Source organism: Danio rerio, chromosome 3 (genome assembly GCF_049306965.1).
Source record: "Danio rerio strain Tuebingen ecotype United States chromosome 3, GRCz12tu, whole genome shotgun sequence".
Taxonomy (NCBI): Eukaryota; Metazoa; Chordata; class Actinopteri; order Cypriniformes; family Danionidae; genus Danio; species Danio rerio.
Genome location: NC_133178.1, coordinates 11,147,143 through 11,173,546, shown reverse-complemented (window position 1 = coordinate 11,173,546; position 26,404 = coordinate 11,147,143). Strand labels below are relative to the sequence as shown.

General features: G+C 38.3%; 2 protein-coding genes across 6 annotated transcripts in view; both read right to left on the bottom strand.

Moving 5' to 3' along the window:
• ccnf (cyclin F) overlaps positions 1-26,404 on the bottom strand; it is a 146,722-nt gene that overhangs the window by 29,943 nt on the left and 90,375 nt on the right. The window lies entirely within an intron of this gene.
• abca3b (ATP-binding cassette, sub-family A (ABC1), member 3b) overlaps positions 1-26,404 on the bottom strand; it is a 114,082-nt gene that overhangs the window by 33,532 nt on the left and 54,146 nt on the right. For all 5 annotated transcript variants that reach the window (XR_012400861.1, XM_021473111.3, XM_021473114.3 and 2 more), the window contains exons 9-17: positions 19,704-19,877; positions 19,050-19,231; positions 14,066-14,212; positions 13,783-13,912; positions 10,091-10,245; positions 8,194-8,349; positions 7,726-7,936; positions 5,588-5,738; positions 640-738 (exon numbers count right to left, since the gene is read on the bottom strand). Coding sequence is in view for 4 of the 5 variants with exons in the window: in XM_021473111.3 (XP_021328786.1) it covers positions 640-738; positions 5,588-5,738; positions 7,726-7,936; positions 8,194-8,349; positions 10,091-10,245; positions 13,783-13,912; positions 14,066-14,212; positions 19,050-19,231; positions 19,704-19,877 (1,405 nt within the window). In the remaining variant the exon portion in view is untranslated. The remainder of the gene's footprint in view (positions 1-639; positions 739-5,587; positions 5,739-7,725; positions 7,937-8,193; positions 8,350-10,090; positions 10,246-13,782; positions 13,913-14,065; positions 14,213-19,049; positions 19,232-19,703; positions 19,878-26,404) is intronic.

The window sequence follows — 26,404 nt, the reverse complement described above, 5'->3', positions numbered from 1 at the left end:
TACAAATAAATTGGCGGTTCATTCCTCAGTGGCGACACCTAATAAATCTGGCACTAAGCTAAAGGAAAGTGAGTGAATCAGTGAAAATACAAAAAATTATATATTTTATGACTGTACATAATGTCGTACTGGACGGCGCGGTGGCTCAGTGGTTAACAGTGTCACCTAACAGTAAGAAGGTCACTAGGTCAAGACCGGGCTGGGCCAGTTGCCATTTCTGTGTGGAATTTGCATGTTCTCCACGTCCAAAGACATGCTCTATAGGTTAATTAAATAAACTAAATTGGCCATAGTGTATGAGTGTGAACATAAGAGTGTATGGATGTTTTTAAGTACTGGGTTGCATCCACTGTGTAAAACATATGCTGGATAAGTTGGCGATTCATTCCGCTGTGGTGAACCCTACTAAATAAAGGGACTAGGCCGAAGAAAACTGAATGCATGAATAATGTCATACTAAAAAGCAGAGTATATTAAAAAATATTATACAAAAAAAGATGCCATTTATTATTTTATACATGATATTGTAGAAGTCAAACTTCATTGATTGATATACTTTTGCTTGTATTTTTTTTCAGCACTGAAGCGCAAAAAAAAAAAAAAATCTTTGTAGATTTGACTTTACTGTGGGTAAAATACCTGAGAAAAACCTCCTCCATGGTGGTAACAGACGCCCCATAACTGGCGATGCCCAACTCATCTCGATTCATCTCCAGCTCAGCAAACAGCAGCTCAAACCTGCAAAAACACACAACAAAACATGTTACATACCACAAAGAGTTCTCTTAAAATAGTTTATAGCTCTTAAATTGCATCTATTACACAAAAATCACTTTATAAGAGGTTTAAACACAGTTGTGTTGCAGCAGTGTGTGAATATAAGCATCTTCTAATGGTAAAAACATATTAATTTAATTATTTATAATAACACTGGATTAAAACGGCCTGCAGAAACACTCCCTTTGTACTTGTCATCAGAGGGGGAAAGCCCTGCTCACAAGTGACGATCTCTTCCTCATTAGAATAATACGTTAGTCTTGTTTTTGAATCTGCCACTATGCTGACACCCAGGCATTTATAGCTCCTCCCTCTTTTGAAAAGAGCACAATCTCATTTCATTTTAAAGCGACAGTCACCAAAATGGTGTAAATTTCGATTTCACGTGGACTTTAAAAGCAAACAACCTTGCAAAATCTCTCTCAACTTGTTTTTCCTTTCTCAAAATAACATGTACTTGTTAGGTAAACCACTCCTTATACAATGTGCTTTCAAGATGTTTCTCTCAGACTGAAGGTTGTTGCACAAGAACTTTGTTTTGAAGCCTTCACCGAGAAATGGATCGATGTGTAAATTTAGTCCTTCTGTTGCTACGGGAGATCTCAAGAATCAGACACAAGAACCAAGATTCAATACTCAGACGATTCATTTGTATGAAGACATTAAACCGCTTCTTTATAACTCAAGGGTCTCAGTGAGCTTAGAAATATTTAAGCAATTGAGATTATTGATTAAAAAGCAATGATGATGATGGGGATGAACCTTAATGCTTTGTACTGTAAGTCAGTAATATTTTTGGCTGACTTATTGATACATATACACAGTTGAAGTCAGAATTATTAGCACTCCTGAATATTTTTCCCCAAATTCTGTTTAACAGAAACGATTTTTTCAACCCATTTCTAAACATAATAGTTTTAATAACTCATTTCTAATAACTGATTTATTTTATCTTTGCCATGATGACAGTAAATAATATTTGACTAGATATTTTTCAAGACACTTCCACACAGCTTAAAGGGACATTTAAAGGCTTAACTAGGTTAATTAGGGTAAAGTTGGGGTAATTGTATAAGTGTTACCATCCGGTGTAAAGTTCAGAGGAGGAAAAAACAGAGCGGGTCCAAACGCTGCATTTAAACATTTAGGGCTCTATTTTGACGGTCCATGCGCAGAGCGTAAAACGCAGGGCGCAAACGCTTTCAGGGCGTGTCAGAACGCGTTTTTGCTAATTTAAGGACGGGAAATCTGCCTTGCGCCGTGGTGGATAGTCTAAAAGGGTTGAGTTTATTTTCTTAATGAGTTATAGGTGTGTTTTGAGAATAAACCAATTAGAGTCTCATCTCCCATTCCCTTTAAGAGTCAGCTGTGTCGCGCCAAGAGCGCATTTGCCATTTACAGGACGTAAAGTAAGTGGAAGTGGAAAAACTGAGCATTTCACAAGCAAACAGTTAACAGTTTTTTTAACAGAAAACAGTTAAACAGAGCATCTACTGCATGAGAATGAGAGATAATGGATCACTTTCACTTTCGCTCTTGGATAGGGAAACCTTTACGCACAGACATCAATTAGTCTATAAATAATTAATTTTGTTTGTTAAGCGCAAATATTCGTTTCAAAACTATTTCTAAATTCAGTTCTAATTTCCAGCAAACGAATAAATGAACAATAATAACAAAATGTGCTCAAAAACCTGAGTTTTATCCTAAAACACATGCTGTGCCCCATATTGTCTAAAACCTGACAGGTGGGCAAATCTAAGCTTGTTTTTAATAAAACAAATATAAATATGGATATAATAAATAATACTGCTAATAATAATAACATTATACAAAAGCGAATTGTTATGAATGAAGTGAAAAAGCCTCCCGAGATGAAGAGACATAAAAGCAGTGATTTTTCATATTTATGTAGGCTAGAAAATAATATGTTTTGTAATATTTTAATCCTTTATATTTATATCCTATATCTATTCTTATTATATCCTATACATATCCTTAATATTTACATTTTTTTCATATGTAAAGATATTTGCCTATTGCTCTCTTGTGCGTATTAAGCAGTGTGTAAGCGAGGCGCAACTCTGCGCCGGAGTTTAGACCGGGTTAGTTTTGGTCTAATAAAAAATCTATTATAGTTTCTCAAAATAGCAACGCGCCAGCGGTCCGCCTCAGAACGCCTTCCTTTTTAGACCAGAACGACTATGGGCGCACAAATGAGCGCTAATGCATTTGCTATTTAAACAGTGTAGCGCAACGCCTCAAAACGACTCTTGCGCCAAGCTGAAACTACCAAAAGACTATTGCGCCACGCCTTGCGCCACACTGCGCCGGGTGTATGATAGGGCCCACAATGAAAAAACAAGGCAAAACTAAGACAGGGCAAAACAAACCAGGAACACACGGACATCGCAACACATAGGAGCAACACAAAAACAACAGACAATGAGAGGGGCACACAAACTGAATTAAATAGCCCTGGTGATAAGAGGAAATTAGCCACTGTAATTCGGTAGACATCTAGTCCCAAGATCACTGGTGTTTGTTACAGGTCACAAAACAGTAATTTTACCGACAAGAAATTACCGACTATTTTCCGGAAAGGTGTGTATGTGTGAACAAGCCCTTTTTGAAAATACCGGTAAATTTGTTTTGGTTATTTTCCGGAAATAGAAGTTGTAACATTACTGGTTATTTGCCGGAATGCTGCGCTGTGTGAACGCTGAAGGAAGAGTGCCGGAAAGAGCGCGTGCACGTCTAGAACGTGCTGACGTGAGACATCTACTTTAGCCAATCAGAACACTCAGACGCATTCACATTCACGTAGTTTATGAAAATAAAACCCTTTAAAAAAATTTTCCAAACACATTTAGCTGCTAGATGTTAGTCAGATAATGTTTATTTGTTCCTTCCTAATGCCAACTGTGTAAATAATTATCGATAAGATGCTTATGATAAGCCATTGTTTGTTTAACTTCAAGCTCTGCTTCCTTTAGTTGCTTTAAGCCTGGTTTATACTTCTGAGTCAAGTGACCGGCGTAACCATTGGCGCATGCAACGTGCGTAGCTGTGCATTTATACTTCTGCGCGCTGTCTCTGTTGGTCTGCATTAACACTTCCGAAACGCTAGTTGTCAGTGAGGTGTAAATGTTCCTCTGTGTCGAGTTTCTTCGCTGCTGTTTTGCTTTTCCTGAACACTTCCGGAATGTACAAGTGGCTCAAACTCGCTCATTTTGAGGCAGGAACCGGCGGACGTGCAACAACTTTAACTATGAGGTAAACACAGAACAAAACTTTCCATCCGGAGCTCCTTCACGGGACTCCACACTTGTAAACAATCGCTCCATCAGGCTCGCGCCATTCACGCCGCTCTCGGTCCCGCCCAGACACGTCAGCGCTACCAAGCCGACCAATCACACAGCTTGCGCTACGCGTCGTTGCGACGTGTAGTTACATTTTTTGAGAGGTGCACGTCAGCGACGCCAACGGCCTCAAAGGGCTATGCGTCAGCGCCGTAGCATACGTGTGCATTTGATGCAGAAGTATAAATCAGCCTTTACGCGTTGCGTGTGCCCGTGAAGGAGCCAGTGAGCACACACACTTATCATGTAAACCTCGACATGCGAAAGTGTTCCTCCATATGTTTTCATCAAAGTTGTTCACAATACTCATCCATCCACAGAGTTTGTAGCGTAGTAAAATGTTTACAAAGACAAGCCCAGCTGTTTAAAGGTCATCTCTGCCTAATGATGTCAGAATTTACTGGAATACTATTTTTATTTTGGAATAGAAGTGTGAACGGTCTTCTCCGGAAAAATTTCTTAACGTCCTCGCCTGTGTGAACAGCGCCTTTTAAAATTTACCGGTAAAGTCGTTTTTCGGATATTTACCGGTATCACTGTGTGAAAGAGGCTACTGTGTGTGTTTGTGCTGTTCATATAGTCCAAGTAATCAGTCTGTGAGCAGCTTCAGCTGTGTGAGTGTTTGCAATCACTGGTCACTTGGAGCAGGTGTGTGTGTGTGTGTGTTGAATGACTGAATATGTAGTCCATAACATGGCGGATTTGTGAATGTGAGTGTTTACCAGCGATCTCTGGTTGTTAGATCGCTGGTGATCGTTACAATAAAGATGGTTTGTTCTGTAGACTATCCAAAACAAATATTGCTTAAGGGGGCTAATCATTTTATCCTTTAAATGTTTTTTTTATTAAAACTGCTTTTATTCTAGCCGAAATTAAACAAATAAGACTTTCTCCAGAAGAAAAAATATTATAGGAAATACTGTGAAAATTTCCTTGCTCTGTTAAACGTCATTTCAGAAATATTTGAATAAGTAAACAAAATTCACAGGATGGGGCGAGGCAGTGGCCCATTAGGTAGTGCTGTCGCCTCACAGCAAGAAGGTCGCTGGGTCGCTGGTTCGAACCTCGGCTCAGTTGGCGTTTCTGTATGTTCTCCCTGCCTTCGCGTGGGTTTCCTCCGGGTGCTCCGGTTTCCCCCACAGTCCAAAGACATGCGGTACAGGTGGATTGGGTAGGCTAAATTGTCTGTAGTGTAGGAGTTTGTTTATGTGTGTGTGGATGTTTCCCAGAGATGGGTTGCGGTAGCATCAGCTGCGTAAAAACTTGCTGGATAAGTTGGCAGTTCATTCCGCTGTGGCGACCCCGGATTAATAAAGGGACTAAGCCAACAAGAAAATGAATGAATGAATTCACAGGATGGCAAATAACTTCAACTGTATATAATATGTTGTGCAGGGAGACTGGTGTGTTTGTTGTTATTGTTATTGTGTGTGTGTGTGTTGTCTTACCGGCTGGTGCTCTCTTTGGGCAGTATGTATGAGAGTTCAGCGCCTGCACTGCTCTCTAATGTGGCGTCAGGCACGTACATGTGGACCAGACGGGTGATCTCCGACACGTTACAAAACGCATCCTTCACAATAACCATATGATAACCAGCACCTGTCAGGAGCACAAGAGGAGATATTCAGATACATGTTCTTTTGCTTGCTGAGTCCTTATTGGAGCCCTATTTTATTGTTGAGTACACCTGTTCAACAGCGAATTAACACAAATATCTGATCAGCCAATCACATGGCAGCAACTAAATGCATTTAGGCATGTAGATGAAGAAGAGCACATTTAAAGAAGAGCAACCTGGATAACACCCTATTGAGCAATTACAGGCCAATCTCAAATCTCCCTTTCATTGGCAAAATCATTGAAAAAGTTGTATTTAACCAGGTTAACAAGTTCTTAAACTTCAGGGGGTGTTTAGACAATTTTCAATCTGGTTTCAGATCACATCACAGTACAGAGAGCGCTCTTATAAAGATAATCAATGATATACGCCTAAATACAGATTCAGGTAAAATAACAGTGCTGGTATTGTTGGATCTCAGTGCTGCATTTGACACTGTCGATCACAGCATACTTCTGGATAGGCTGGAAAACTGGGTTGGGCTGTCTGGGACAGTCCTCAAATGGTTTAGATCTTACCTTGAAGGTAGAGGTTACCATGTCAGTATAGGTGACCATAGGTCGAGGTGGACACCCATGACATGTGGAGTCCCACAAGGCTCTATTCTGGCACCTCTCCTGTTCAACCTTTACATGCTCCCTCTGAGCCAAAAAATGAGAAAGAACCAAATCTCCTACCACAGCTATGCTGATGACACTCAGATCTACCTAGCCTTACTGCCTAATGACTACAGCCCCATTGACACCCTCTGCCAATGCATTGATGAAATGAGCAATTGGATGTGTCAAAACTTTCTTCAGTTAAACAAAGAGAAAACTGAAATGATTGTGTTTGGAAACAGAGATGAGGTTCTCAAGGTGAATGCGTACCTTGGCACTAAAGGTCAAACGACAAAAAATGTCAAGAATCTTGGTGTGACTCTTGAGTCAGATCTGAGTTTCAACAGTCATGTCAAAGCAGTCAGTAAATCAGCATACTATCATCTCAAAAACATAGCAAGAATCAGATGCTTTGTTTCTAGTGAAGATTTAGAAAAACTTGTTCATGCTTTTATCAGCAGCAGGGTGGATTACTGTAATGGACTCCTCACTGGTCTTCCTAAAAAGACAGTCAGACAGTTGCAGCTCATCCAGAACGCTGCAGCCAGAATTCTAACCAGAACCAGAAAATCAGAGCACATCACACCTGTCCTCAGGTCTTTACACTGGCTGCCAGTTACATTCAGAATAGATTTTAAAGTATTATTCCTGGTCTATAAATCACTAAATGGCCTAGGACCTAAATACATCACAGATATGCTCACTGAATACAAACCTAACAGATCACTCAGATCATTAGGATCATATAAACTAGAAGTTCCAAGAGTTCAGTCAAAGCAGGGTGAATCGGCTTTTAGCCACTATGCCCCTCGCTGCTGGAATCAGCATGATCAGATGTGCTCCAACATTAGGCACATTCAAATCAAGACTGAAAACACATCTGTTTAGCTGTGCCTTTACTGAATGACCACAGTGCTGCGTCCGACAGAATCCACTATCATGTTTTTCTCTTCTTCTTCATTCTTTCATATCACATTTTACCTGTTTTTATGTTTTGTTTTGTTTTTACGCATTTTTATTATTTGTTTTTATTTTTATTTTACTTGTTTCTTTTATTATTGTTTATGTAAAGCACTTTGAATTGCCATTGTGTATGAAATGTGCTATATAAATAAACTTGCCTTGCCTTGCCTTGCCTTAGATGCATTCTCATAACGAAGAATAAATCAGGGTGGCTCAGTGGTTAGCACTGTGAATGAGTTTAGCTGTGCCTTCACTGAATGCTACGTCTCACAGATCACACTATTATGGCTTTCTTTTCGTTTTCGTTCCTTTAAAACACACTTTAGTCTGTTTTTAATCAATTTAAACGCTTTGAATTACCATTGTGTACGAAATGTGCTACATGAATAAACTCGCCGTGATGTACCATATTTGTTCTTGAGGAAGAGTGGCGAGCCGCAGCACTGGAGCTCTCCGCTGGCCATGATGGCGATGCGATCTCCCAGCAGGTCGGCCTCGTCCATGAAGTGTGTGGTAAGCAGGATGGTGCGGCCACGTTTCTCGCCCTGCAGCAGGTCCCAGGTGGCCCGACGGGCTGAGGGGTCCATTCCTGAGGTGGGCTCGTCCAACATCACCACCTACAGCAGGAAACAAACGAAAGCACATCGCCTGCGTTAACATACCTTCAGCATAACTACTTCTTTAAGTGTGATACTGTGATTACTAACGATTACTAACTGCACTATAAAGTTTTCTCTCAGATTATGTGATGTTATCTAGTGTGTGTTTGCGGTTTGCAGGGTGGGATTTAAGCTTTCAGTGCAGTCAGGCTAACATTAGCATTTTCCTATTGCATCTTTAACCGCAAATTTAAACGAAGTGTGTGCTGATTGACCTTTGAGTCTCCAATTAAAGCAATGCCGATGGAAAGCTTTCTCTTCATGCCACCAGAAAGAGTCTTGCATTTGGCGTTACGCTTGTCTTCAAGGTTGAGGATGCGGATGATCCGGTCCACCTCTCCAGGGATCTTCTCGCGAGGGTAACCCTTCAGCTGAAGACAAGAAAGAAGCTGTTACAAGAAAACTCTTTAGCTCCCAAACATTGCCATGAAGCATCATGATATGACAGAACGTCCCGATGACTTCTCAACATTAAAATGTATACAAAAACGTATACTGCAATTTGTGTTATTTGCTATGTGCTTTGTAGGGTTATGTTTCTTTTATTAAATCAATTTAATAAAATGCTGTTATTTCATTGATTTGGTGTGCTACTTATAGTTTCTGAAACATGGGGTGTTCACACCAGATGTGGTTTGCGCTAATAAATCATGCTGTTGGCACATACCAAGAAGTGTGAACATTTTGAGTTTCAGGGTTCTTACACCTTTTTCAACTATAAATTCCAGCACTTTTCAAGCACTTTCAAGGTGCATTTGTATGCTCCTAATAACCACGGTTAATTATGTTTATATATGTATGTATTGTATATGTATGTTCTTTTTCACATTTAAATCCATTGTGCTATTTTAAAACACAATATGACATTTCAACTTAAATTGTTGAGCACTTTAGAGCATATATTTATTGGGATAATTCACCCAAAAAAAAAAAAAAAAAAAAAAAAAGTTTAGTTATTTGTGAAGTATGTTTTTACTTTAAGTTTACTGAAGTTTGGTCTCTTTCTACCTTAAGTTAATATCTCAAGAAATGAGCTTACAGTCAGATTTTGTTTGGGTGTAGCATCAAACTTTCATGACCAGTCGTTCATGATATTTCAGGTGCTTTGCTACTGTTTTTACAGTCATTGGATTGGCGTTTCAGGTGCAAAGATGCATTCTGGGTGAATGTCTCTGTCTCTCTCTCTCTCTGTCTCTGTCTCTGTATATATATATATATATATATATATAGGTTACTATTGACCTTATTCTAAAATGGGGAAGTGCGCCTGTTTTCGCGATTGTTTTAGAACTTCCGATTCAGTCGCCTAAAGGAGAAATGACTAGGAATAATAAATGGCAAAAAATGGTCAAGCTACTTGCTCTACAAATGTTTGCATAACTATACAGACCAAGTAGAATAATATAATAAGGAAATATCAGTTTGCAACATCAAACAGCGAAACGAGCAGTTTTTATTGTCTAAAAATGAATGGAAGTGAATGAGACCGGAAGTCTCGAGCCAAAAAGATTCAAATGGCTGCGCCTGTTTGTCTGCGAAGAATAAGGTGAATAGGTTACTACTGTAAGAAAATATCAGCATTTGGTACATATTTTCAGCATTCCCATTGCTTAAAATGAGCTGATCTAATCCTGTTTATGTGAAATGAGCCTGCTCCCAAACAGGTTTGAGCTACCAAAACTGTAGCTATGACAACAAAGATCCTGGATCATGTGAAATTGTCATGTGAAATTGTCAATAACTAAATCCAGCAAACTGAATAATCCACGTACAAAGAACAGACCTGAGAAGATAAAAATACTGAGAAAGAGAAAATACTGAGAAGCCCTTTGTTTTGTTTGTTCATTTGTTTGTTGGTTGGTTTATGTTAAATCTGACACATGGAAATATGTATGTACATGTTAAAATATAATAATAAGGAATTGGGGGAGAAAAAAACTTCACTTATTGTGAATTATTTATTTGATTTAATCAAAAAAAAAATTTCTTTTGACCAATAGTTTTAGTTCTAGTTTACATTTCCGCTTACTTAAATAACCTTGGTAAAAGACAGAAACATTTGTGTTTATAACTGTTATTTGTGTCACAGAGTTCAGAGTGATTTGCCTTCACCTGTGTGTAGAAGAGCAGGTGTTCTCTGACGGTGAGGTTATCGAAGAGCACGTCATGCTGCGGACACAAACCGAGACTGCGGCGGATCAGAGCCATATCCTGACAAATATCATATCCATTGATGTAGGCACGACCGCTGGAGGGCGGGAAAAGACCTAACAAAGGAGAAAGAGAGAAATTAAATGGTGAAAGAAGCGATAAACTCTGACTGACCTCTGCTATCATCACCGTTTACAGGTATGAATAGGATCAATACTGCAGTCGCTAGGTTACAAAAGAGAACATTTAGCTTGACTCAACAACAGTCAATGCGTGAAAGGAGACGGTATCAGCTAGTTGTGTGAATCCGAAGACTTTTCTCAAGTTCTTTTATACAAGTTACAGTGGGAGGAATGGGTCAAAAATTGGGAAGCCAATCCCCAAATCCAGGTGTGAAAAATTAGTTGCATCTTTCCCAATAAGACTTATGGCTGTATTAGATCAAAAGGGTTCTTCTACTAACTACAGAGCAAAGGGTCTGAATACTTAGGACCAGTGTTGTGGAAAGTTACTGTAATGCTGTGTTCATACCAGACATGGAACGCAGCTGTGTGAACTCATAAACTCTTCCAGAAACCTAACCTGGATGATGGAAGCTTTCAGTAGTGCTTCTGACTGAGCCGAGCCCAGTTTGAGGCACTGTTGTCGGTGTCGGCTGGAGGATTTCCCCCGGGACACCAACAACATTGATTGGTTAACGCTGCGCAAATGTCTGCTGAAGTTGCTCGAACTTGAGCGATTTGCGCAAAACTCTTAATTCGTGCCAAGCCATTCGCACCGCGCCATTCGCGCAATTCGCATCATTCATGCCACACCATTCGCGTGTATCGTGCCGCAGGATGTCTATTCGCGCCTTTTGCATTGACTTAACATGTAAATGTCTTTCGCGTCTGATGTGAACACAGCATAAGAATGGCTAAGGCCCAATCCCAGTTCTATTTTCCTGCATCAGGACTTATAAGTTGCAATGCATTTCTATATGGTCAGCTAATAATCTCTAACTCTTAGATGTATCTTTGAGTAATTGGTGTTGTAAAATCTGAACTGGCTTATTTTGTTTAATTGTGTGAATTGGAATGGAAAATCTTTGCCTGACAAATAAACGTGAAATTCTTGTTTAACTAATATCTCCTGAAATATTTGTAACTAGTAGATTGTTCAGGCTGATGTTTAGCAGCCTACGACCAGGATTGATCATACACTCAGGCATAATGGCTGGAGCATAGGCATCTATTGATTTCTGACAATCACTGACTTAGTATGAAGTGGCTAAATCTGGCTAAAAATGGCTAGTATCTAGTGGCTAAATAAATTTTTCTTTATGTATGAACAAGCATGGGGCGGGATAATATTACTTTAAAGAAAATTAGTTTACAGTTATATCCTCTATCTAAAAACCAGAACTGGCCAGGATGTGTTTGTGAGCACATGTAACCAACCAGCATACAGACTCTAAGCGAGTTTGGGTAAACAATGAATGATTAAGTGAAAATAAGGATTTATTAGGTTGATAGATCTAAATTAGACCAAATAACAACCTATAAGGTGATTAGCTTGAATTGGATGGATCTAAATTTAAACTATTATAAATTGGAGTAAAAAGGGTCAAAATTGGATCCATGAATTTTTAGTAATCTGTTTACAGCTGCACGAGAGAAGCCTTACACGCATTTAACCTTCACCCATGCTGTTTGTTCTGTCATAGGACTAATAGATGGACCCTTACATTATTTTAGAAAGTAGTGCATTATAATATTAGGTAACTACCCAAAAAAGTAACAAGTTGCATTACTTAGTTATTTTTTATGGTAGGTAATGCGTTGTGTTACATGAGTTACTTTTGCGTAACTTTTTCAGAACTTGCAGGGGGGTGAGGGGGAGGGGCGTTTTTCTTATTTTTTTAATAGGGTTGAGTTCTGCAATTAATAACAAATAATAAATAAATAATAAATAAAAAATGAATGATAATAAATTAAATTAATGTAGGATAATGTCACCTTCTGAGAATTTCCTGACCCCAGAACTACAAATGTCTTAAGTACAGATTAATGAATGTTTAAAGGGCTGGTCCACTAAGATATCCTATTTTAAACATTAGTTGATGTGTAATGTTGCTGTATTTCCTCTTTAAGGAAATAAAGAGAATATTTCTATCGCAGAAATGTAAGGCTCTGCCGTCTTCATTTTTTGTTCCTGTATTTTCTCATTGACTGCGGGATTCAACATGACGGCATTAATTTTAGTTCAGCAATATATATTTTTTTTAAAAGTTCATGAACTAAACTAAAAAGTAACTCAAATATTATTACTTCATTTTTAAAAGTAATGTCAGGGTTCTGCCACTCTGGTCTTGTAAATTCTTGTTTTGGTGGCAGAGCCCGGGCACTAGCTGTCTTGTCCTGTTTCTGTCTTTGTCTCACTGTGTGCGCGCACACCGTCGTGGGTGTGCGCAGAGTGTGCGTGCTCCCGCTTGATGCGGCCGCGCGCGCTTTTGTACTAGTGTTCGTGTTTGTTTTGTCAGCATCGAGCTGCTTCATTTTTGGGCCTCCGTCTAGTCGGTTTCAGTTTTGGTTGGCGCTGAGATGAAGCATGCGCTTTGCATATGTGTGAGCGCACGGTAAGGTGTTTATCTAATGTGTGCTCGTGTCTTGCGTCTCTTGTCAAAGCACGTGGCTCGTTGTTTACATTGTGGTCACGTGCTTTTGTTGTGAGCTTTAGTGTTGTGCTTGTGTTGTCATGAACATGCGGTTAATGAGTTCTCTCATTGGCTGCATGTTCTAGTCTCGTTTTATGTGAGCGCATGGCTTGTGTTGTCTCTCTGTGTCTATTGTCTAGTCCCACCCTCCTTGTTCACTCATTATTAGTTTGGCATGTTCACCTGTTTGTGTCAGTTTACTTCTGCTTTATAATCCCCTCATGTTTTCTGTCCTGTGCCAGTTCTTCGTCGATAGTTCCCTGTCCTGTTGTGTCCAGCCCTGCTTTGTCCTGCCAGTCCAGTCAAGTTTGCTTTTGCCTTTTTATTCATGTTTTCCCCCTCGGGGGTAGTTTATTTTGCCTTTTTGTTTTATTTGTATTCTATAATAAATCCTTCATTATCTGTCCTCGCCCCTTTTTCCCTCATACTTCCTGAAACCGTGACAAGTAATGCATTATTTTACTCGTTACTTAGAAAAGTAATATTATTATGTAACTCACATTAATTGTAATGCGTTATCCACCGTTACCCACACTGCCTAGGACCATGTGATATTTCGTTTTTTCTTTTTTAACTAGATAATTATTCCATTACGGAACATTTTGCAGGACTAACCAATAACAATATTAATAATAACCAGTTAATAAAAACGAGCAATTGAAATGAAACTCTGGTTTCCCCCACAGTCCAAAGACATTGGTGAATTGGATGAACTAAATTGCCCGTAGTGTATGAGCGTGTGTGCGAGAATGTGAAAGTGTATGGGTGTTTCCCAGTACTGAGTTGCAGCTGGAAGGGCATCCATTGCATAAAAGCGTATGCCAGAATAGTTGGTGGTTCATTCTGCTGTGGCGACCCCTGATAAATAGTGGACTAAGCCGAAGGAAAATTAATGAATCAAAACAAACCGACTAATATTGCAAATCACATTTCCTAATGCATTGAGATCACCTCTTACCGGTCAGCATTGACAGTGTGGTGGTCTTGCCGGCTCCATTGTGCCCAAGCAGGACAGTGATCTGCCCTTCAAACATGTTGAGCGTTAAATCCCTCACCGCCTCCTTGCTCTTATTTCCCACTTTGAACACCTGCAACAGTAAAAATCCACACGTTTTTCCCTCCTCCAACAGTTTCAGAGGCAAGCTATGCGTGTCACATTGACCTTGAACACACACAGAGTCCACCATCTGTCTTCTATTCACTTCACAACGTTTACGCAAAACACACAGTGCATCTTCTACCTTTGCCAAACGCTTGATCTTGACCCCCGCGACTAGTCCAGCTGGCTCCTCTTCCATAAATTCACCCTTTGAGGCTTTCTCTGCATCCTCTTCATCCTCCTTTTCCTTCAGAAAGGCCACACGGGGACTGCTGCACCAGTACGAGGGCTGAAAACAGATATGTGGAATTTAGCATACGACATTTACGACTGTATAACCAAAGAGCATAGAATCACCAAGAGGCGACACTCTAGTACGATTTGGGAAACAGCCACTAGATGGTGTGGCGGCCATTTTTGAATGAAAACTCCAATAGAACAACAGCATATTCTAAGTCTGTAAAATAAACTATTGAAAGTGCTGCTGATTGTGATAGTAAGTGCTGTATTGTCGTCGTTCAGGTTGTATCTCATCTTTAATGCGCTTTTGGAAAAATTAATAAAAAAACAAAGCAGCTGCTTGCCATCACGACAGCAATTAAGATCCAATGGACAGCCGATCACTTTCACTCCAAAATGGCGGAATCTAGGGCTGTTCCTGAACTTCCTGGGCGCTGCTGTTGCAATGGCACGTTCTATTGAGTGTCGCCTCTTGGCCATTCTAAGCTCTTTGGTATAACACAAGACTCTGTGCTTATTTTTGAGTAGATGTACATATGGCGATATTCAATAATTCAATATATCATGATAATGAACTTGCACAATATTGAAATCATTGGCACATCAAAATACTGAATGAATAAATGATTTATTATTAAAACTGTTACAAATAATACGGCTATTTCTCACTGTTGATTTTAATGCATTAACTATAAATTGCTATATAAATATATAGTTATGTTACCTGCGTGAAGACCTGCTGGTCAAAATAAAAAAAACTATGGGCTCTAATGGCAGTTACACTGGGATCATGACAGAAATGCAGCACAATCCTCTCATATTTCAATCTTTTTTAAACTACAAACTTATACCGAACGAAACATTATATGAAGAGATATGATCGCTTCAAATTGTGGGCACTTGTCATCCATAAATCACACACCCATAGCCATTTTTGACTCATTTAAAACCATCATGTCCATGTCAGAGATCTCTTTCAGCTATGTGTACCTTTATCTTGTGGATATTCCTCAGAGATTTAATCAAAGGTGATGGCGTTATAGCTTGTAAGTGTCTGCTTTTATATTTGGGATCTGTTTGCTTTGCTTAGATCAATATTTGCTGGCTATCAAAAATCTATTAGTTCAGTTCTGCTGATTTTTTCAGTGGCTTTGCATTTCAGTTAATAGTTTGATTTCACTTAACCTGCAAATGAAAATAGAAACAGAATAAAAAAAGCATACAAAGGTATTGACATTCTTTGTACTAAGGGATTGTTATGGGTACTACCATTCAGCACAAACCCACCCAATTTCTCCTTTCTGGTTGTTTTCTTCTATTAGAGAATTCTGCGGAAGCACAGCCCTGACGTGTCTCCTCATTGGTTAGTAAGGCTTTATCTTATTGCACATCAATTATCTAGCTTTTTGGCTAAAACATGAGATATTGCTCAGCCAGTGACTTAGATTAGTCAGCCATGGGGGTGTTCCCCTAATAGTGTGACGTCACGTGACAACTATCAATAGTAAAGTGTTACCTAATGACTTTATCATACGAATCAGGCCAGAGTTCCCACTCTTAGCCAAATGTCAAATTCCTTGACTTATCCCTGTATTCACCAAAATGTAAAAAGTGACAAATAACTTGAATCTCCATGATCTATAATGAACAGAAAAATCAGGCAGGTGTTGTGATGAGCGGTCCATCTAGACCAGGGGTGCCCAAACTCGCCCCTGGAGGGCTGGTGTCCTGCAGAGTTCAGTTCCAACTCCAATCAGATACACCTGGGCTAGCTAATCAAGCTCTTACTAGGCTTTCTAGAAACATCATTGCAGGTGTGTCGAGGCACGTTTATGCTAAAATCTGCAGGACACCAGCACTCCAGGACTGACTTTGGACACCCCTGATCTAACATTTGATGATACTGCCATGCTGAATTTAATGCAAATGACACTTCCATTTAAAAAAATTATCCCCCATATTAAATAACATTATATTCACATATCAAAAGTGCTCATCCAATGTGTAATACCTGCCCTTCTCTTTAGGTGTGTGACCAGCTTTAGATGCGTTATGTGATATAATCGGCGCTAACATTCAAGAACAAGACTACATTCATTGTATTAATGGCTAAAATTTGAAATTATTAGAGGCCAAATGAATCATACATTTTGTGTCATTCTCATCACTCAGTTTGCATGTAGTCTACTGTGAAAAATACCTAAATTCGCATTTGGTGCGACTCACGGCACTCACGGGCCAAATAAAACTATATAGCGGGCCAAATTTGGCCCACAGGGCTCAAGTTTAATGAATGAATATATGCCAATGTATACTTCTGTATCGAGTACGCACGAGAGCAGAAACAAAAAAACAAAAAACCGAGCTGAAAATTAGCCTGTTAGCCAAAAAAAACTACAATATAAAAAAAAATTTAACAGAAAAATCACATTTTGATAAAAGAAAACAAAAACTTTATAACAGAAAAAATGCTTGATTTTCCAAGGCTTGGTCAAAAAAATAAACCTTCAATGTTTTTTGCAATGCCTGGAATTACAAAGCTTATTTATTATTAGGTTTCAATTAGTGTTTTCTGTTGTTTTTATGCTCTTTCTGAGTGTAACTTGATGTAAGGTAATTTCTTTCTGCATTACATCTACTGTGATGTTTTGTATTTAAAAAATATAGAAAAGTGGAAACTAAAACTGGAGCAATTTTAAACTCTACAATACTCCAGACATGGTGAGATCCCTTCATAGCAGGGGTCACCAATCTCATTGCTGGAGGTCGGGTGCCCGGCAGGGTTTAGCTTCAACTTGCTTTAACACACCTGCCTGGGTGTTTCAAGTATACCTAGTAATACCTTGATTAGTTTGTTCAGGTGTGTTTGATTAGGGTTGGAGCTAAAATCTGCAGTTTGGTGATCCCTGCTTTATAGAATTTGTGCTTGAGCTGAAATGGAATATCAGTATATTTACTTGTTACCATCCAACATAATTACATTACACACATGGATTTGTGTGTAAACATGCCAGACATCCACTTAGCCAAAGGTTTGAGCCAGAACTCTATAATGTAACACTACTTTCACTCCACCGGCGTCTTTATTGCCACCCATTGATAAGCTTGTCTGCAAACACATGCGTTGATGTAGAGCGTGTCCCACATTTACAATAGCTCTGCGCAAACTCCTCTTCACACCCTGAATGTCTACAGATAAGATTGTGTTTGCATTTCCTGGCCAACTTGATGACATAAGCAAAGTTTTCTGGTCTTTCAAGGGCCCGTTGGTCAGTAACACTAATGCTTTATAGATGTTCTGTGGTTAAACTGTGAGACAAGCCTATTTCGACCACAGTTTCACAAGAATGCTAAACCATGTGATGCGCACGAGGAAATGTGAGGATTGAGGAAATAATCAATGTACTTAAAATAAACAGCATAATGTTGTAAATCACCAAGCACTTCTGATTTGTAAGCATGCAGGAACAGAGCCGAAGAGACAGACGATTCTTTATAAAAAATCCATTTTTAGATTGTCCTAAAAACAAAACTGAAGAATTTAAAACTAAATAAAATAAAATGTATTAAACTTAAAAAAGCTAATAAAATAAAATAAAATGTTTTTTTATTTTATAATAAAAAAAAAAGCAAACAACCAGACAAAATTCATTTTTGCTTGGTAAAAACGTAACTAAAAACAAATAATGTGAATAATAACGAACAAAATAGAACAGAATAGAACAGAACAAAACAGAAAAAAACAGAATATAATAGAATAAAACGGAACAGAATAGAAAAGAATGTACCGAAACAGAATGTAATGGAATAGAATAGAATGGAACAGAATGGAACAGAATACAACATAATATAATAAAATATAATATAATATAATATAATATAATATAATATAATATAATATAATATAATATAATATAATGATTATTTATAATTAATATAACAGAATGGAATTTAACGGAACAGAACAGAATGAAATGGAACGGAAGAGAATAGAACGGAATACAATGGAACATAATGTAATGGAATGAAATAGAATAGAATAGAACAGAACAGAACAGAACAGAACAGAACAGAACAGAACGGAAAGAAACTAAATAAAATAGAAAAGGACGGAACAAAACAAAATGAAATTAAACGGAACAGAACAAAATGGAATGGAATAAAATCAAACAGAATAGAATGAAACAATAGAACGTAATAGAACAGAACAGAACGAAAGGATACAAAATAGAATAGAAAAGAACGAAACAAAATGGAATGGAAAAAAATGTAAAGAAATGGAACAGAACAGAATGTAACGGAATAGAATGTAACAGAACAGAACAGAATGAAATGGAATGAAACAGAACAGAACTGAGTGGAATAGAATGTAACGGAACAGAAGAGAACGAAATGGAATGGTATGGAATGGAATAGAATGGAATGAAACGGAACAGAATAAAATAGAATGAAGCGGAATAGAATAGAACGTTACGGAACAGAACATAATGGAATAGAACTAAATAAAATAGAACAGAATAAAATTTAAAAGAATAGAATAGAAAAGAATGGAACGGTATAGAATAGAAGGGAATAGAACAGTATAGAATAGAATAAAATGGAACAAAATCTAAATGAAGTTTGGTGTAAGAGTGGCTGAAGTGAAGATTTAGTTTTCATTTTGAGAAAATCACTTATAAAGATATGTATTATAATTGAAATCTACAGACACACATCGATAAAGTGTGTCACAAGAAACACTTAAGTGTATTTTGGATGCTTTTTTTCCCCCATTACAGTAAAAAAAGCACTTAACAAAAAGCCCAAATCTCAAAACTGACTCTTCTAGAAAGTGTACAGTGACAATAAACATGGCTACAGATGAAATGCATTTAGGCGAAACGCACCAGAATAAAGAAGTACCAGGGTTGAGGGACTCCATACTCTCCTGGAAACACGGCTTCGACATACCAGGCCACGAGGCCGTACAAAAGAGCATCTAGCAGCAGCAGACCTATGACCTGCGCCAGAGAGAAGTCATCATCCACCGTCACCGCTTCAAACAGGTTGTGCCACTGAATGCCCGTGCCTGAGGACAACAAAGGACATCAATACATGATCAACATGCAGAACAGTCACACTTTACATTAAGGTTTCATTAGTTAATGTATTATTTACTAACATGAAGTAATTAAAAACAATACTTACACAGCATTTATTAATCATAGATCAACATTTACTAATGCGTTAGTAACATCCAAAGTCATGCTTGTTAACATTAGTAAACACATCATGAGTTAACATGAACTAACAATGAACAACTGTCTTTAAACTAAGGTTATCTTACATGAACAAATACTGCAAAAAAATGTATCGTTCATTCTTTGGTCATGTTATTGAATGCATCAACTAACATTAACTAATACAATCCTACTGTAAAGCGTTCAAATCTATCATTTGTTTTTTTAAATATTGTACCTCTAAGTGAATTTTCTGATCGTTGAATTCCTAATAAGCTATGAAAAGAAGGACTGATGCACAGATGGAGTTGGAAATCGTACCTTTGCCCTCGAACATGCCGATGAGCTGCGCACCCATGGCCATGGCCACGTTAGAGATGAGACAGGCGGACACTTTCTGAGCGTGTGACAGCAGGTCGTAGCGAGGCCACAGGAAGACGTACGGCAGGTAACTCAGAAAATAGATGAAGCCGCCGGCTGCTGCAGCCACATTCGCTATGGAAAAGACAGAGACTGGATTTAATTATGCATTCACACATTTAGCACAAAATACTAAAGTGGAATATATGATTTGTCAGAGGCAACAATATCCAAGACATACAATAGCAGGTTTATTTCACTGAAATACTATTAGTGGTTGCTAATTAGCAAAAAAAATACCTAAAGGTGGCACTATAACAATAGAAAAGGTGTCCAAAACACTCTTTAAAGAGTCCATATTATTCATGAAATAGGGTCATATTTTGGTTATAAGGGTCTCCAACAACAGTCTAATATGCATGCAAGGTCAAAAAACACTTTCATGGTCTTACAACCTGCATTTATTTTTACCTAATTATCCCAACGACTCCTGTATGAATCGTCCAGTGATTAATTTGTTCCCAAACCCCTCCTTAGCGCGAAGCTAATCTGCGCTGATTGGACCGATGACAGTCTGCTGCGAATGGTTGACACTAACTGCTTTCAGCCAGAGACAGAGCGAATAGCCAGCAGCTAATCAACAATATAGACGTAGTCAGAGTGTATACACGCTCGATAGTGTAAGGCGTGGAGTTTAGCCGAAAGTGGATGAATGTAATTACAGACGACTAACTATTTTATTGAGCAAATCTCCCAAGAACTGGCGAGGAGATCTCCTAGCTTGTCACATTCTGCTCTTTTCACAGACACACACACATTTTGCCCTCGTCCTCGCACACGCGTCTACACACACACACACACACGCACGCACACACAAACATATATTGCCCTCGTTCTCGTTCTCCTCAGGACGGCAACGCAGGCACGCATGCACACAAACGCACACACACACATTACACTCCTCCACAGGAACGTAAACAAAGCAGCACGCGTGACGTTTTTATTGTGGCTTTGCACGCGATATGAGAATATAGCGAGTTAACCTGAGACAGTACACACGGCTAACAGGAAACAAATCACAACTAAATACATTTTTGCAAGCTAGAGTAAACGAGGAAACAAGTTTAATCGCACGTACTTACACTTGAGAAATGGAGGAAGAAACCGATGCATGCCCTGACATGTCTTTACTGATCCTTCCTTTAACAAACGAAGTATTCTTTGTAGCATGTAGTTTCCAGAAGTTTCCAGTAGTTTCCAACTGCTTAAAGCTGGGCTTATGCTGAGGTTTCACCTTTGGGTAGAGACTCAATAATATCCATCTGCAGTGTGACTTCAATCGACCGGCATGTTTGTGTGTGTGTGTGTGTGTGTGTGTGTGTGTGTGTGTGTGTGTGGGTATCTGTGTCAGAGGGCGGGGCTGCAGGTTTCAAATCTCCTGGGTTTGCGCGTGCACGTGAATAACTTGGTTTCGTTCGTACGTCATGGCGAAACACCTAATGACTCTGTATCAAGGCGACTCGTTTGAAGCACTATGAGACGACTCTTTTATAAATGAATCAACAGGTTTAAACACTGTACACTTACAGATTTAAGCCTTAGCTGGATACTTCACTTCACTTGGAGCTGTGTTACACACTACATGGAGGGGCATTTTCAAAAACCCATAATATGGGCTCTTTAAATGCTATATATTGTTACTCCAACAAGTCAATATCATTCATTTGATTGTTGATTAATAACAGTATTTTCCTTTTTAAGTGAATTAACGCTTTAATTTTTAACATACATTAAAGTATTTAGCCTGCATTAATGCATTCAGTGTAAGCTGCACAAATAACCATTAAAAGATCGGGATCTCAACACCCACGCAACATAAATTTATAATAGAACAGTATTAAGTTATATCATAGGGCACTACAATTTATAGCTACTTTTAGATCCTCTCATGCCTTTTTTGATCATTTTTCTTGAGCGTAGAGCGTAGATCTCATCTGAAACGTGGAAAAAAAAAATCATTTTAAAATGCTGTTAAAAGGAAATGTAGCTTAAAAGGAAAGTCTTCACAGCCCTGAACTTCCTTTTTGCTGTGCCACAAAGGTGCGAAGGGAAAAGTGGCACCGCTGTTCAACAAATGGGAGAAAATAACACCAAGCTATTTTTAACATTCACGTCTCAAAGAGAAAACCTCTTCAGACTCTACGATGTGTGATGTGAGGTCTGAATGGGCCGGACGGACGGAGCTGGACGTGTTGATTAATGCCCATTTTCAGGCTCTCTAAAGCCGAGAGAAGATGCATCTCCTGAAGAAAAGAGGTCATTGAAGCGCACAGATTCAATCTCACACGTGTGGCTTCGCTGTGCTGGAAAAAGAAAACCAGAGAGAGGGTGGGACCTAAAACTGACCCTGCTCTGCTTCACTTACAAAACCACGACTGTACTGTATAACCCCTGCAATATACTGTATATAATGACTGTTAGAGAAGATCCTGGACAATTAATGCTTGAATTAAATTCAGATTTTTACTTTTAACATGCATTTTAAAGCAAAATACTATTTCTAGTGTTATTTTAAATTTCGATGTTATTAAGTTTAGGAATGTCTGCCTTGTTTTGACATTATTTTCATGACTATATGCACTCGTAATGTAAAAAAAAGGGAATTAAATAAATTACAATTCAGGTTTTTATACATCATGGAAGTATTTGTTTCTGTGCTTGATTTAATCAGGAAAATATATGGAGGGAAAAGAAGTCAAATAGAATAAATATCCTCCAGGTCATTGTTAGAGATAGGTAAAACAACGTGACTTCTAGTAGATCATTTGGTATCAGAAGTTTTATTTTAGCAAAATAAAATATGATCATGCCTTCATTTTGAATTATTTCATTAGGACAGTAAGGTCTGACTTTTAGACAAAAAGTCTTGTCACTGAACAGAAATAATGTTCAGTACAGGATATAAAGTCATGGTGCAGTGGAAAAAGAATTAATATTGTGCATGACTCCCATGAGCTTGGAGGACTGCATCCATACATCTCTGCAATGACTCAAATCAAGTTTGAGAATGGCAAAGAAATGTTCTTGCAGGACTCCCAGAGTTCATCAAGATTATTTAGATTCATCTTCAATGCCACCTCCATCCTACCCCAAAATGCTCAATAATGTTCATGTCTTGTTACTGGGCTGGTCAATCCTGGAGCACCTTGACCTTTCAGGAACTTTGATGTGGAGGCTGAAGTATGAGAAGGAGCGCTATCCTGCTGAAGAATTTGCCATCTCCTGTGGTTTGTAATGTAACGCAGCACAAATGTCTTAATACCTCAGGCTGTTAATGTTGCCATCCACTCTGCAGATCTCTCGCACGACCCTATACTGAATGCAACCCCAAACCAAACTTGACTGATTTCTGTGAGAATCTTTGGTCCATGCAGGTTCCAATAGGTCTTCTGCAGTATTGGTGATGATTGAGATGCAGTTCAACAAAGGATTCATCTGAAAATCGACCTTCTGACACTTTTTAAAATGATCAACTAGAGGTCAAGTTATTATTTGTCGATGGAGCCAGATGGAGCGAGTGTTTACAAGTGTGGAGTCTCGTGGAGGAGATCTAGATGGAAACTGCTGTTTTGAGTTTACCTTATGATTAAAGTTGTTGCACGTCCGTCGCTTCCCGCCTCAAAATAAGCAAATTTGAGCCACTTTTACATTAAGGACGCGTTCATAAAAAAACAAAGAACCAACGAAGATACTCAACACAGAGGAACATAAACACCTACTGCCAGCAAGCGTTTCAAAGGAACACAAACAGCGTGCATAAGTATAAATGCACAGCAACGCGCATTGCATGCACCTTGGGTCACGCCGATCACTTGATGCAGAAGTATAAACCAGGCTTTAGGAAGCCATTTACCTGTTTAATAAAGATTTGATCAGCAGTAGTTTGAAATTTAGCTGGTTTTCTCTTAAGGCTTATTATGCGGTCTCTTTCGCCATCTTTTAGATGAACATCGTAAACCGCCTTTGCTCAAAGACAGGCTAACGCATTGTATCTCAGATATTTTAAAATATTGAAAAAACAAACACTATCCTTATATCTGAACGACTACATGTTTCTCTAAAAAGCTTCAAAAGGACTTTATGTTGCCCAAAAGCTGCAATATTTGTCAAACTGTAGAGTATCCTCAGCTTGTTGCTGTATGTGGGCGGAGTAATACACAAGGGTGAAGGGTGAAGAGGCAGTACGAGTGCTGTAACTGGCAGAATATCACACGACAATCAGGCAAAATTGTTGTATATATATATATCAACTTAAATATGTATAACTTTATTTTAAGCTAGCAGTCTTATTTACATTTAGTTACATTGATTTAAAGTAAGCAAAACTAAAATACAAATAACAAAAATGTATACAGAAAAAAAAAATGCATGATACAAATAAAAAGACACACAACTGAATTACTAAAACTTAAAATAAAGCTAAAACTGGGGGGAAAAAGGTTAAAAAAAAATCGTATGTTATAAGAATAACAGCAATAAAGTGCAAAAAACTAATGATTTTAAATTAGATTTAATTTCATTCATTCATTCATTCATTTTCCTTCAGCTTAGTCCAGGCATGTCCAAACTCTTGGAGGGCCTGTGTCCTGCAAAGTTTGGTTCCAACCCCAGTCAGACACACCTGGGTAGCTAATCATGCTCTTATTAGGCTTTCTAGAAACTAACTTGCCTCAACAAACCTGCAAGGATGAGCTAAAATCAGCAGGACACCAGCCCTCCAGGACCATGTTTGGGCATCCCTGGCTTAGTCCCTTTTTTTAATCAGGGGTTGCCACAGCAAAATGCCAACTATTCCAGCATATGTTTAACGCAGTGGATGCCCTTAGAGCTGCAACCCAGTACTGGGAAACACCTATACACTCTCGCATTCACACACACATTCACTACGGCCAATTTAGTAGATTTCGTGTAGAAATTAATGGAACGTGAACTCTTAAATGCAAAATGAATATGTGCCAAGCTAATGGAAGCTGCATTAAGTAAATGAACCTTAGATAAATCTAGCATGAACACATTAACTACTACCAGGCAAAGCATTTGCCTTGAGTTTAAACAAGCCTTTTAAAAGCACCGAGTGTGCAGATGGCTAATGTACACAGAACTGTAGATTATAGAAAACATGATATTACGTTACAGCAATACAGACCTGCAGAGCCTCATCTTTTCCTCCCACACTTCACACACATTTCAAAGGTATTCATTTATTTCATATCATGAAATGTGTCAGCCTTTAATGCCTGAAAATGCTTCGTGTTTCATAACTGCTCTTAGAGAATTCTCGCTCATTTGAAATATATTTGTGCACATTTTAATGCTACATTTGTCAAATCAAGCACAAATCTTGTTTTTAGCACAAAGAAACACCTCACATAAAGCATTTTTACACTCTAAGTTTATGAAAAATTAAATCAACATACCTATTTACATCTTCTCTCATTACAATATAGAAAAGACTAGGTGACAACAGTATTTTTTTTCCAATAAAAAAAAAAAACATCTTTTTGTAAAATGGATAAATGCTAGTGGATTGTAGGATAACGGTAAAAAATATTGAATTTAAAATGACAACTAATAAGTATTTCAGCGCTACAAAATGATCCTTACTTGTTGTAAATGTTAGGGCTAAACGGATAGCGGGGTGATATGTATGAACCACAAACCATGGGTTGGAACACATGTGACCGGCGGGTTAGGCTAATACACTTATAGATTAATCCTAAGCTTGTAACGATTGTAACGCCTCTTGCGTCATTCAAATCATATATGAAAGCATTTGGACTTTCCTGGAAAATATAATGATGACAGAAGAAGTTGTGGTGGGTTATTGGGGATGTGGTGGGTTTCTTAGGTTATTAAAGGGGTTTTCTGTCACTACTTGTTTAGCCTGCATTAATGCATTCAGTGTAAACTGCTCGATTAATCATTAAAAGATCGGGATCTCAACACCCACGCAACATAAATTATAAATGATGGTGATTTGCAAATGTTTATTAATTTTTCCAATCACTGCATTCAAATCTAATTTTATATTGTACAACTAAGTATTTAGATTTTAAAATGACAACTAATAAGTATTTCAGTGCTACAAAATAGAGTTGTGCCGACAGACGATAGTATCGTGTATAGACGATAGGCAAAGATATCACCAAGAGCTGAAACCTATGATGATTTTAAAGACGATATTTAGCTCGTTTCGCATTAATGTAGATCTATTTCCTGTAAAATAAAATGATAAGGTGGTGGGTTTCTTAGGTTATTAAAGGGGTTTTCTGTCACTACTTGTTTAGTCTGCATTAATGCATTCAGTGTAAGCTGCTCGATTAATCAGTAAAAGATCGGGATCTCAACACCCACGCAACATAAATTACAAATGATGGTGATTTGCATACGCTTATTAATCCTTCGAATCACCGCATTCAAATCTGCGTTTGAAAAATACAAAAATCCAGAAAGAGATTTAGTCTTTTGAGTACACTCTAAAAAACGCTGGGTTGGTTTTTTAACCCAAATGCTGGGTTGAGACTGCTGGGTAACAAAATTGGGTTGATTCAACCCAATTTGGGTTGAAAATCGATCTTTATCTATAACCCAGCAGTGCTGGG